General features: G+C 46.0%; 1 protein-coding gene across 1 annotated transcript in view; it reads left to right on the top strand.

Moving 5' to 3' along the window:
* st3gal4 (ST3 beta-galactoside alpha-2,3-sialyltransferase 4) overlaps positions 1-14396 on the top strand; it is an 83809-nt gene that overhangs the window by 56443 nt on the left and 12970 nt on the right. Inside the window, exons 10-11 of the mRNA XM_056283765.1 lie at positions 1954-2143; positions 10962-11099. Coding sequence (XP_056139740.1) covers positions 1954-2143; positions 10962-11099 — 328 coding nt within the window. The remainder of the gene's footprint in view (positions 1-1953; positions 2144-10961; positions 11100-14396) is intronic.

Raw genomic sequence — 14396 nt, 5'->3', positions numbered from 1 at the left:
TAACTAAAAAAAAAAAAATCAGTTACTATTTGAAGACTATATGCCACTATGTCAAAGATGTGTATTATTACTTTTTAGTTTTGCTGCCAGCTGAACTGCTAAAACAATGTTGTTTACTGAAATACTAATTAAATGCCATATGCCACAATATATTTATTGGTCATTATTTTAATGAAATGTTTAGGCTTCACTACATGGGATTTCTCGTTTTGTCAAAGTTTTGAATTTGGGATGGGGATTTTTGGAATTTTACTCATATTGTTATCAACTAACAAAATTATGGAACAGCTTAGAAAGCGACTCAATTGCACAAGCTGTTCTCAATCAAAGCATAGCCTACATAGTATTCTCAACCATAATACACACCCTCAACAATGTTATGCAACCCCCTTGCACTTTCTTTAATCCAGCTGTTATTAGGCAATGCCTGGTCTTTTCTTTTTATGATTAAACCATGTTTTCCTGTTGTAGCATCTACAAAGAAATTGTGGAAGAATTACTCTCTTGTTTCTGTTTGCCATGGGTTTAATTGCACTAAGTGATAAATTTGTTATGCTAATGGTGATAAAACAAGATGGTTCACATCAGTATGGAGTCAATTTTACTTTGTGCCAAGGTTGCATGCAAGTCAAATTAGCAAAGGCCCCAATTTGCTGCAGAATTCACGTAATGCCCTCCCTCCATGCAAGAGGATGAAATTTAGGGAAAGCAATTACCTTCTCCTTAACCCATCAAAGAGATATGCAGTGACTTTTCCTAATAAGTAAAAATATTAATCACATTCTCCTTATAAAGTAATGACTTATAATAGTCTGTTTCTATCTGACCCGGTTATAACCTTTCTCTCAGCAGCTAGCAAATTGTTGGGCCAAGGCAGGCTCTCTAAAAGGGAACAAGGGGATTTAGTTTACCCTGGGACAAAAGCACCGCAAACCTGATTTTATACAGCCTTGGAATGAGCACATGCAGTTGGAGTTTTTATAAGCCTCTTTCAAACATCCTGAATTTGTCCTGGTAACAATGCACCTTTTTCCCCTTTTAGCCTCTACCCCTGTCGTCTTTCCCTCTCTTATCAAAAGCTAATCTCTTACTGGCTGAGTAAAGCAAGGTTATTGACATTTTACATTCTCTGTTACAAAAAGCCTGAAAGTTTCCATGAACTATCAACTATTTTGTCAAAAAAAAAGAAAAGGGGGGGGGGGGTCCTGTCATAGCAACACTAGCCCAACACTAATAACACTAATACCACTGAATCAAGTGTGCTCTAACTGAAACTCCCAAACTGTAGACATTTTGGTTTGCAGTTGAAGATTTTAGTCAGAGCTATTTGGTCAACCAATGGCAGTGATGTGTGGAGCTTGGAGTCTTGGAGACAATTGTGGGGTTTTATTTCAGATAATGTTCAAGCCAGCTCACAGATCTTCTGCTTTTGGCAAAGTATAAATAATCATCAAAGTGGACTTGAGCAAGGCACTCCCCACACCCCTTTGGCTGTCTCAAGGATTTAAGACACTTTAAAAGAAGCCTAGCTTTGAATCTTTCTGTGGCCAGGATGTCATTACAGTGTGGTGCTCTAATGCACTGGTCACTCCTCAAGCTTTTTTTTTTTAAAGCTGCAAACCATCCTGTATTCCATGATGTGTTTAAACAGGACAGAATATGGAGTGTTCATGGTCTTCTGTCTGTGTTATGTCTTGCATTCTCATTTGTGAATTTGTCCCTGCACCAGTTATCAGCTAATTATTAGCTTATTTGGTTATCATTATTTGTTTGTTTGGTTATTTGTTTTGGTTTGGTCATTATTAGCTTATTTGGTTATCATAGTGATTTTTGATCTTGGAAGACATAAAAACCTAAAAAGTATGTTGACACAAGCAGTTACCTCCTACAATAAACAAATGACTATAAATAATCCTGAAAGGGAAAAAAATATGTATCATGACTCATCTACAGGTTGAATAATGCCCCAGTGAGAGGTTATGAGGACGACGTGGGTAACAAGACCACCATGAGGCTCTTCTACCCCGAGTCTGCCTCTTATAACCCTGCCATGCACAATGACCCCAGCACACTCATGGTCCTGGTGCCTTTCAAACAACAAGACCTACGGTGGCTGAAAGAGATCCTCTACAACGAAAAGAGGGTATAGGATATGCATGGAAATGCCAATGCACGCATGCACACACGCACGCACACGCGCACACACACACACACACACACACACACACACACACACACACACACACACACAAACTTCTTACCAGCACTTGCCAGCCACCCATAGTAGAGACAACTAAAAGAGTATGGTGCAGATCTCCACCAGGCGTATCTCCCCTTCTCCGGTTCTCGGACTTGGTGACAAATTACCCCTTTTTTCACCTACTGGGAGAAGGGAAAATACGGAGGCACTGTCTGCGTATCTCTGCTTCTCTGGTGCTCGGATTTAGATGAAAATCCAGCTGAGGAGGTAGCACACAATCACAGTATAAAACAGGGTTTTCAAAGGTTTTGAATCACAGCCACCAAAAGAGGTCCTTGACCATACAGTCATAACTGTGCACAAAAATTATTAGGCTGACAGGCCCAGTAGTATGCGAGATTAGCGGCAGACAGATACACGCACACACGGACAGAAACCCCCCCCCAAAAACAGTGTTTTCCAAGCCATTATAAGACTTGTGCCAAAATCTATTTTACGGGAAATATGGATAAAAAGTTTTTAATATGCAGTGCTCAAGCTAAAAAAAATTACATAACAAAAACTTTTTACCTGTCAGTCTGTGGATGTGCAGCCTCCTAGGCGGACTCTCGCATGAATGCAACAATTATGAACTTGCACTTTCCAAAAAGAAATGGTTTTGCTATGTGGCCATTTTGGTCTAACCATAACCCTGTCTTTATTCTCATAATATGATAAAGCTGGGTAAATCATTTATGCACGTGCATGCACGACTCACATCTATGGTTGACTCAGATCAAGCAGTGACACAAATATGTGTAGCGCCTCTAGTCCGAACCAATGGAAGAAAAGGGACACCAACATCTACCTAGGTTTGAGGAGTGGTACGCCTTGATTAACTCTCGGGGGAGTTGGTGTGGAGTTGAACATTTTGCAGTTTTATCGCCTCACAATAATAACACATACAAATAGCACTGTCATTTGTATATAAAACCCCAAAATAAAATAGAGCACTTTAAAGTTTCAATTAAAAGAGAGAAAATTAAAAAAAGTCTCTTCCAAGCTGAAAGTTCCAACTTACGCTCCTTAATGATAAAGGGTCCGAGAGCAACGAGTTCAGTTCATTGTCCCTGTGCATATGTGATCCAAAGAGTTCAGTTTCTTTGTTCATGAGTGTGTTGGATGTACTACTACTATCATTACTTCTACCCGGGTAAAGCAATAGTGTGTATGTGTTCTTATCTGGTGTCTTGAATGAGCGAATCGAGCTAGTCCGACTTCTTCTGTGGACAGATCCCATAGTAGGCCACACCGCTTCCACGACCATCCAGTCTCATTGGGCTGGGCTCGCCATCACAGAATCATCCAGACTATCTGGTAATTAAAAAAACAACCTACACACATAGTGCAGAGCTCTAATAAGTTATTCTGTTCTCTGTTCTTTTTCTAACATGAGACCTCATTAGCTTCTTTTCTTCATTCAGAACATCTTAAAACATATAACCATTGAATAAAGGATATACTTTGATTACAATGAGATGAATGTCACAACAATTGTTATTTTTAGCATTGACGAATTATTTCTTTTTAACCACTTTTTTTTTTACCTGTAACACGTCGATTTTTAACTCTTTTAAACAACATTTAATATGTTTCACTTTAACATGAACATGAACTGAATTATCATGACTAATATGTACCTTTTTGTTGTGTTGGATGGTGCACAATCACGAGGAGACAGGTCGGATTAGAACGGAGATTTACTTAACTCAAGGATCATGTAGGCAGCCATCGTTACATTCTCTTCTTCACGCCAAAACAGGAAACGACATATTGACATAGCACCACCTGGTGGTGCAAGTGGGTAACATAGATATCAATATAAACAGAACACAACATCTCTCTGTAAAATAATGTTACTACCAAACCAGCATCAGTAAGATTATGTAATCAATCAAACAATATACCTTAACATCTCTAATCCTACAATAACATTACGTTTCATTTACCATTTCTTTCTGATACTATCTTTCTGTCTAGGCCATGGTCAATTCTTCAAAACCAGAGTATACATCAAATAAAGACTTGTCAACAGTATGTTTCCCTTATAACAGGCTTGCTTGTAAGATTATTTTTTCTCTTCCCCATGACTTTTTCTAGCCATCCAATGGCTTAAACTTACAGTCAAACTTTCAGTACGGGACATAGTCCTTATGCCAACTAGGCTTGTTTCTTGCACGTGGCTGGATGTGGGGAGTGTGCGTGTGATGTGATTTTGGAGCATGATTGTTGACAGGTTCATACTCAGCTGCAGCAGGGAAGGGAGCCAGGTGGGATGCATTCCATTTTTTTCCATCGCTAAGTAAGAAGGTGATTGTGCCTACCTTCTTTTCCACAGTCACTAGTCCACTGAATCTCGGGTGTGCTTTGGGAACATGGTGAGGTATTCTTATCCTAATCCTCTCTCCCTTCTGAAAGAGAGGTGCACAGGCACCACATTTGGAGTCAGTGTAGCGCTTCATCTTGGCCTGTTTTTCTTGGACCATTCTGTGCAGAGTCACCCTGTACTGTCAAAGTAGGTTGCAGGGGCAGTATGTCCAGTTAAGTGTTTATTCTTCTGCCATAAAGCAGTTCATGTGGGGAGATGGCAGTGGTGGTGTGTGGAGTGGCCCTGTAGACTTGTAGCCAATCCAACACAGCCTCTTTCCATGGCCGAGACTGCTGGATTGCAGTCTGGATGCAGCTCTTCAGAACACGGTGGAAATGTTCAATGGCCCCACTGGCCGCCGGATTGTAGACTGATACCCGATTGTGGGGGATGCCCCTTTTTCTCAAGAAACTCAGCGAAGGCTGCCTTTCTGGGTCACCGTGTCTGCTAAAAACAGAGGTAAGACACTGTATTACATCAGCAGTTGTTGCAGTGTGGGGAAAGGCCAACTCAGGCAACTTGGAGTAGTAGTCCATCAGCGTAACAGCATAATGGCAGGTGGGCACAGCTGTCTCAAAAGGCCCTACTATGTCAAGACCTAGCTTTTTCCATGGGCAATTTGGCAGAGGTACTGGTTGTAGGGGTGCAGAACGAGGCTTAACTTGATGCACAAAGTCCTTTGCACAGCCGATGGCAGGGGCAGTAGGAGCGGTGAGAGCAGTGGTCATCACCGGAGCAGATGTAGCTGGAGCAGAAGAGGGAAGGACAGTATTTCCACTAATACAGAGGTGTAGAGCAGTCATCAGGTCCATCCCGAACAATGGGGTTCCTTTATCCACTACAAAAAACGTGGCAGGGGCAGTGATGTCATCTCTACTCACTTGAGCTTGTAGGCACCCCAGAACAGGTATGCAAGACCGGTTGTATGACACAAGGCGAACAGCAGGTGCAGACAGTGGTGTGGTACTGAAGTACTTGTTGTAGGTAGAGTGTGGCATTATGGACACTGCTGAACCTGTATCCACAGCTAGTTTTATTTCCTGGGCAGGAGTAGTTGGTGTGTGGACATGTACATTGCACAGAATTTTCTTTGGAGCATAGTCAGCACCATCTAAGTAGAGCACTGTCAGTTCAGGGAGTTCAACCTCATGCACAGGCTGGTTTTGAGGAAATCTGCAGACACGAGCAAAGAGGCCTACTTTGTGGCATGCATTGCAAGTGGCATTTGCAGCTGGGCATGGGGAGAGTTAGCCAAGTGACTGTCAGAGGCACATCTGAAGCAGGAGCCAGGTGATGCAGGCTGTGAAGTAGTAGGTGGCTCAGCTGAGTGGGAGGGCTGTCTGTCCCGCTTCCTAAAGGCACGTGACCTCGACTGTACAGCATTAGATCAGGTTCAAGTAGCAGTCTCTCTCTTATATGCTGGCTAACTACATGCTCAATTAACTGGTCGCGGACCATCTCATCCATTTTATCAGCAAAGTCACATTTAGTAGCCAGTTCACGCAAGGCAGCAACATATTGCAGAATAGTCTCATGTGATGCCTGTGTCTGCTTCCTGAAAATATGCAGTTCAACAACGACGTTGGTCTTAGGTGTAGAGTAAGCCTGTAAGGCAGTAACAGCAGAAGAAAATGTCTCACCCGTATCGGGTAATGTGTAAAAAATCCGTTGTCCTTCAGTGCCCAGACAATGTAGCAGAACAGCTCTCTTGCGAGCCTCAGGCCAATCTTTTCCAGTTGCATTGATCACCAGTAGGTAATTGTTAAACATCCGTAGCCATGTATCGAATGGCATTGCAGGTTCGCCTGGGCAAGGCAGGAACATCGCAGGAGAAGGCACATTCACAGCCATTTTCAGAAAATATCAGCTGAAAGCATAAAACAATCTTTGGGTTCACTCGTCGCCAGTTTGTAGTGTTGGATGATGCACAATCACGAGGATGCAGGTCGGATTAGAACGGACGTTTACCTAACTCAAGGATCATGTAAGCAGCCATCGTTACACTCTCTTCTTCACGTCAAAACAGGAAACAGCATATTAACATAGCACCACCTAGTGGTGCAAGAGGGTAACATGAATGTCAATAGAAACAGAACACTGTATGTGGAGGAGGAAAGAAAGGAGACGAGACCCCTTCTCCTTTTGACCACACAGCCGTGGGGTCATTTATTTCCTCCAACTCAAACTAAGTCCGCAGTTCATTCTGCTAAACCTCAGCCTCGTGTCTACCCACAATACCCTTTGCTAACCCCCACCCACTTTCTTAAAGGGACCGTCTCTGGCCCTCATGGTGAATATGTAACATGCAAGTAAGTCACTACACACGCCCCCCCAGAATTCACCATGACAAAAAGAAAAAAGAAAAAATCAACGTGGCGGGACATGAATAATGCGGCCAAAACGGCTCCTCTTGACGGGTGTAGGAGCAGGGGGGCGTCCACACCGAGGGGGCTAGGCCAGTTGAACCAGCCGGTCCAAGTCCAGGTGAGCCGGCTTGAGGCGGTCCACTGAAACCCACTTCTGCTTACCACCGACATCCACAACAAATGGACACGGAAGGGGCCATCGTAGGGGGGCCACAGGAGGGTACGGTGGGCATCATGCCGGATCAAGATGTACCCAGCTGACTGCAGGTCCTTGGGGATATAAGACTGAGGGAGGCCGTGCTGCGAAGTTGGGACTGGAGTGAAAACGCCGGCAGCGTCCTGGAACACAACCCATTGGCAAGCAGCAAAGACAGCAAATAAGGATGGCCCCCAAACATCACCTGGGAGAGGCAGTCAGCGACGAAGTTGTCCTTGCCGGCGACATGCCGGATGTCAGTTGTGAACTTGGAGATGTAAGAGAGCTGGCGCTGTTAGCGCCCAGACCACAGCTTGGTGGCTTTGGCCATGGCGAATGTCAGCGGCTTGTGGTCCACAAACACAGAGAACCGGCAGCCTTCCAGCAGGAACCGGAAGCGGCGGATGGCAAAAAACAGGCCAAGAAGCTCCCAGTCGAAGGTACTGTATTTCCTCTCACTGCTGCGTAGCTGGCGGCTGAAAAAAGCAAGCGGCTGCCGGGCTCCGCCCACCCACTGCTCATACACTGCCCCCACGGCGTAATCTGAGGCATCCGTGGTGAGTGCTACTGGGGCAGTTGGTGATGGGTGCGCCAACAAGGCAGCGTCAGCCAGCACAGCCTGAGCATCCTCAAACGCCTGGTTTCTCTCTTCCGACCAGTCCACTGGGCCATTGGGGTCCTTACCCTTCAGAGCCTCACACAGGGGGCGCATAAGATGAGCCACCTGGGGAATGAACCGGTTGTAAAAGTTCACCATGCCCAGGAACTCCTGCAGGGACTTCACCGTGTTCGGTGGTGGGAACCTGGCGACGGCGTCCACCTTGTCAGGGAGGGGGTTGCTCCGTCCTTTGTAACCCGGTGCCCAAGGAAATCAATGGTGGGCAGGCCCAACTGGCACTTTGCTGGGTTAACGATGAGCCTATGCTGGCTGAGCCATTCGAACAGCTGCCGGAGGTGGACCAGGTGCTCTGCTGCAGATAAACAAACAGGAACGGCATATCTCGCAGCACATCGTCCATGAGCCGCTGAAAGGTCTGTGCAGCCCCCTTGAGCCCAAACGTCATCCTCAGGAACTCTAACAGGTCGAACAGCGTGATTACTGCCGTCTTCGGCACATCCTGTGGGCGGACCGCCACCTGGTGGTATCCGTGCACGAGGTTCACCTTTGGAGAAGATGACCGCCCCCACCAAGTGCACGAAGAAGTCTTGGATGTGCGAGACAGGATAGCGGTCTGGCGTCGAGGCGGCGGTAATCACCACATGGACGCCAGCCACCGTATAGCCTTCGTGACCATATGCAGGGGGAGGCCCATGGACTGTCGGAGCGGCGCACGATGCCAAAGCGCTCCATGTTAGCAAACTCCTCCTTGGCGATGGCAAGCTTGGTTGGGTCGAGGCGCCGTGCACGGGCGTAGACTGGGGGCCTGTGGTGGTGATGTAGTGTTCCACTCCATGCTTGGCGACTTCTGATGAGAAGATGGGCGTTGCGAGGTCCGGAAACTCAATTGTAGCGTACATGGGTAGAAGCAGAAGGAGACGGCGTCAATCAAGTGGCGGTTTTTAACGTCTTCCAACAGTCCATAAGCGCGCAGGAAATCCGCACCCAGGAGAGCGATGGACACATTTGCCATTGCGTACGAGGGTGCCGTTAGCAGCATCCATGGGGGGCCGAATCCGCCGGCCATCGCGTCCACTGGTGTCGCAGGCAGGATGCTCCGCTGCGCGCCCGAATGAACTAGCAACCGCCGGCCGGAGATGGTGTCCTGAATAAACGGCAGCCTGCCTTCTTGGCCAACGCTCAGGGCTACTACTGAGCGCCGGCCCTGGCTTTTCCCGCCCTGCTGAAAGTGCGTGGTGCACGGCATTGCTTGGCTGTGGTTCCAAACCTAGCATGGTAGAAGCACAGTCCCCCTGAGTCCTGCTGCTGACGGGAAACTGCTGCCGCGGCGACGCCCGCAGCCTCAACCGGCGGTGGTGGAAGAGCGTGGGCAGGCAGCAGAGCGGCCGCACACTGCTGTCGGCTGGCGAGAAAAATCCCGTCAGCCTGCGCGGCCAACTCCCGAAAGTTGCTGGTGGTGGACAACTTGGAGTTGGCCAAAGCAGCACGGACCCAAAGCAGCACGGACGTGCGAGAGGAGCTGACGGAGGAACAGCTGGCCGAAAAGGAAGGCGGGGTCGCACGAACGCAGCACACTCAGCGTCTTGTCCATTAACTCCGATGGCTTGCCGTCTCTCAAGCCTTGCAGCGAAAACAACCAGTCCGCCCGCTCCACCTCTGCTGGCTCAAAAGCCTGCAGCAAGTGTCTTTTAACCGTACCGTACTTATCCACGGGCGGCGGGGCTTGCAGCAGGCCCAATATCCGTGACGCCGTAGATGTTCCGAGTGCCGCCACGACGTAGTAGCACTTGGTCCCACCAACGGTGATGTTCCTAATAGCGAACTGGGCTTCGATGTGAGCGAACCCTGCTGCCGCAGCCGTTTCCCAGAAGTCGGGCAGTTTGAGCGTGATTTGGTGGCGTTTCATACCATCCATCCATTATCCGAACAGTGTATCCTGCTTTCAGGGTCGCGGGGCGTTTCATACCAGGAAAGGTTTAATCCGTGGCAACACATGAAGAGATCTCCAGCAGAGAGAAAATGGCGCCTGCACACAGCACAAATACCCTTAACTGCCAGCGTCCCTCTGCTGGGAACAACATGTAACCACATCTCTAAATGACAATGTTTTTTTTTTAAATTTCCCCCATTTTCTCCCCAATTGTACTTGGCCAATTACCCTACTCTTCACATCCGGCTTCCCACTCGCAGACACGGCCAATTGTGTCTGGAGAGACGCCCGACCAAGCCGGAGGTAACACGGGGATACGAACCGCCGACCGCCCGTATTGGAAGGCAACGGAATATTCAGCTACGCTACCCGGGCGCACAATGGGTTAGTAGCCCTATATTTCATATGGGTTACATATGCAACACTTCCTTTTTTGACTACAACCTAGAGGACATTATTCATTTATAACTTTTACATTTTTTTTGGATTATTAAAATTTATTTAATAACTTTTGATCATGTCGCTGCACGATCCGAGTCAACCGTAGATGTGAGTCGTGCATGCGCACCCATGTGCACCGATGACTGATCTGGCAGTGAGCAGCATTGGTCGAACGAACTAGAGTGAATGAAGAGAGGGAGAAGCAATCGCGAGAACAAACGTTTTGAATCACCACAACCACGACAGTTTCTTCAGCGTACAGTCATAACTATGCACAAAATATTTTAGGCTGATCGGTCCAGTAGTTTTCAAGATTAGCCTTGGGGACGGACACACACACACACACACGCACACGCACACGCACACACACAAACTTCTCTATAGGCTACCGCCTGGCGGGGAAAAAACATTTAAGTGGTTTAATGTCTTCCATGCCAAAACCCTTCACAGTTAAGTGTTTTGCACAGACAATCCCACTCTGTAGCTCCCAGCCCCTCTTGCCTCTTAGTGCTAATAGTTGCAGGGTCATTTCCCTGTAATTTGCACATCAATTTAGTTGCCTCCAGAAGGAAGGGCGCCAGAAGTTCAGTTGCATCTCAATTTATCAATGAATTCTGTCTGCGCATCAAAAATGACCATGTCCTCCACATTTTCACTGACCTTTGTCATTTCTCTTAATTTGTCCTATCTTTGTCTGACTCCTTCCTACTTTCTCTTGCTTTGTTGGTCTCTTTCTCTTCTGTTGTGTCTCCTGTTTTGTATGTGTTTCTCATGCATGCGTGTATATCCATTTGTGAATCAGGTGAGGAAAGGCTTTTGGAAGCCCCCTCCCCAGATCTGGCTTGGTGACATCAATAACATCAGAGTGTTGGACCCTCACTTTATACACCAGACAGCAGAGAGACTGCTCCAGATCCCTCTCCATCCCAAGAACAAACAGGTGAGAGACCCCATTCCTTTCACCACGCCACACGGCTGCTTTGCATTGACATCCTGTTCTATTTACTTTAGCAGGCTTACCAGAACTTTGGGAAAATATATACGTTTTTTTCTTCTTTTCTTCTTTGACCTCATTACAATGGTTGTTTGTTTATTTGTGCAGGTCTTCACTGTTCTTTCTTACCTTCAACAGTTTCCCGACTCCCTTGTTTCATTTCATCCATCTATTGCCTCCCTTAGCCTTCTTTACACTCTCTACTCCTCCCATCCTTTCTTTCTTCCTCCCCTTGCCCCCATCCTAAAAGTGAACAGGGGGATCGTGCATCCTCATGACTGGCCACATCACCTCATTGGTGTGTTCTTGGGTGCTATGATATGCAATTTACTGTAAAAAGTATGTCTCTTAAAGTAATGAGGGGTCAGGAGACATTTTTGAAGCCAATTACTGCAAAATATGATGAATACTGGCTTCCTCTCGACCTCTTGGCAGCTCATTACATGATAAGCTCTTACTGTCTTTTGGGATGCACAATGAACCCTTTGGAAATAATTGGCTCTTGAGCGTATGGCTGACATATTGTATACAATTCAAGTAAATTGAAAATAAGATATTTTTGTGCTTTCATGTTCTGCAAAGCTGGCTGTGGCAGAACTAATTTCATAACTTTTTTAATTTTTAATTTTTACAAGATTTAAAGGTCGGACTAGTCTAGTAAAGGTTAAAGAGGTCCGATGGCCGTAGGGCCTATGAAAGTCAATCTAAAGGTAAGTGGGACCATGCAAAGTAGGGTTATGGGATTAACAGTTTATGAGAATCATTAAAGTCAGGAGGAGTTGTGGAATGAGAAACTGCAGTGCATTTTTTTCTAGTGTGTCATTGACCCGCTTTTATTTTCAGAAATTGGACCTCAATTCCTACTTTGACACTCAGATTTTGAAATGCTATAGACTGGGTTGTGACATGAGCTATTACTCATGTAACCTCCCATCTGCCAAGCAGACTCGTTCGCGTTGTGCTGAGGATCGCCTCTGACATGGAACAAAGCCAACTTTTGTTTTTGGCTCTGCTTCGTTCCCTCCCAAGAGGCCTTTTCTTCGAAGGCTGAGGGGGTGTTCACCTCTTGGACTATGATACAAACAAATCTAGCTGGTGCATGAGCACAGCACAAACAGTTGGAAGTCAGGGGTATCTTACAGATGATCAGTGGGCCAGACACAATAGGACGTTTGCACCATCGACATGGGCGGCTGACCGGATAGCGGACAAGGGAGGGAGAAAGCGAAGGAATGTCGTTACAGAGAGGAAATGAAAGTTTGGGATAAATGGTTTATTTTGATGGCTTGAATACAATGATTAGACCAGGGTTGGGGTGTGCCACAAAATATTGCCCCCTTGAAAAGTTAAGCTTGTTTGTTGATCTATAGTGATTCAATTTCATTGCTTTCATTTTAATTTAATTTTATGTTTATCACAAATAAATGAGTCGATCATTCATAATTTTTGCTCGTTAACCTAGCATTGACAATTTTTCTTAACCAGAGTTTTCACAGGTACATGCAAAATCCTAAAAACTACAATTTTAACTATTTTTTTCCATAATGCTTCTGTGCGTCTTCTTCTGCCGTAGAAGCTGCATATATGTATAACAATCTGATTTTAAGGCTATTGCTTGTACTTATGAAAACTTTGGTTAGGAAGAGTTTTCAACACTTGGGTAATGAGTGAAAAGGATTAAAGATTGTCTTTGGAGAAGGTTTATTTCCCTTCTTTTGAGAGGAGCTGCTGGCAATCCTTAGCAATAGGCTAAACTCACTATTCAAGGTACCTTCAAACTGCATGCGGATACATGAAAAAGGTAATTCATGCGTTTGTCTAAACTCCCTGTTAAGTAGGCCTCATAATAAAAATCCTGCAAACCAAACTATCCCTTTAAAAAGTTTTTGATGAAATTTTCTGAAACCTGCAGTAGCTCCGGAGTCACCTTTTCACCCCCCCCCCCCATATCCATCTCTGTCTGTCCCATGCCCTCTCCTCCCCTGTCTTCCCCTTAGTCTCTTTCAGGCTATTTCTCTCCCTCTCTGTCCCTGGGTGTCTTGTTATTGGTTTGCGTCTGGTTGGTATCTGGGTGTCTGATTGGTATCTGGTTGTCTGGTTATTGGTGGGTGTTTGGTTGGTATCTGGGTGTCTGGTTGGCATTCGCAAAATGTCAGCAGGGGCCTTGAAAAATTCTGACTGCAGGAGCTGTGGTCTCCATGTTGGCACACATCCATCCATCCACCCTTCACCCCCACCTTACTCACTCAGCCTTCTATACCCATCGCAGCCATCAGGCCATGGCCCATCTGAAAGCAGCAGCAGGCCGTGCCCTAAGGCATCATGGGTAGGGCTGACTGATATTAGGCTAGCTCGTGTCTCTGCCAGTCAGTCAGACAAGTAGACGATGACCCTTTCTGCGTTTGCGCACATTCTACATGTACACACATGCACACAAACACACATGGAATTCTTTCTTTCTTTGCATTTCAGTCTTTCTTTCACTCTCCCCCCCCCTCTCCTATGTCTCCCCTCGCTCTCTCCTCTCTCTCGCGCCCTCCCTCTCTTTCCTCTCTCCCCCTTTCTCAATCTCTATCTCCTCTCTCTCTCTCTTTCTCTCCCCCCTCTCCTCTCTCTCTCTCTCTCTCTCAAGCATCTCTTTCTCAAACACATTGCTTTCACACACCAATGCTGAAACGCCCCCATGTCCAAACAAAAGATTTTGTTTAGCTCTTGGATCTCTCCTGCAGTTGTGGGACTGTATGCTGCTGCTGTTACCTCTCTCGCCAGACCCTGTATGCATGCATCCAAACTATAGGCTGCACAGTCACAGAAAATAAACTGTTGCTGGTTGGTCTGTTGGCGAGAATGTCAGCTGTATCCCATCACTGGGCTTTCATCGACTTTGAGAAAAAGACACTCATTCTAAGTGCACCGGCAATCCGGTTTGATGGAATATATCAGAGGGGAAAGCTTAGAGAGGAAATAGTGGCATGCATACAAACGGATAAACAGCACAGGCACACACAGAGTGATATGAGCTTTTGAGAATGATGTGACGGATTGCGTGACGTAAATCTCATTCAAGATGTCAACGAAGCTTACCTATTGGATAGATCACTTTTATGCTAGTATTATTAACAGGAATGCCCAACTTGGAACTATTTATTTTCTATGCTGTCAGTGTGTTTTATAATAATACTGTCTTTTTTTTTCATGTTGTGTCAGTTGCAACTTTTCCACAGTTGTTTGGTTGTGCCTGTG

Source organism: Lampris incognitus, chromosome 7 (genome assembly GCF_029633865.1).
Source record: "Lampris incognitus isolate fLamInc1 chromosome 7, fLamInc1.hap2, whole genome shotgun sequence".
Classification (NCBI taxonomy): domain Eukaryota; kingdom Metazoa; phylum Chordata; class Actinopteri; order Lampriformes; family Lampridae; genus Lampris; species Lampris incognitus.
This window is presented reverse-complemented; position numbering and strand designations above follow the sequence as displayed.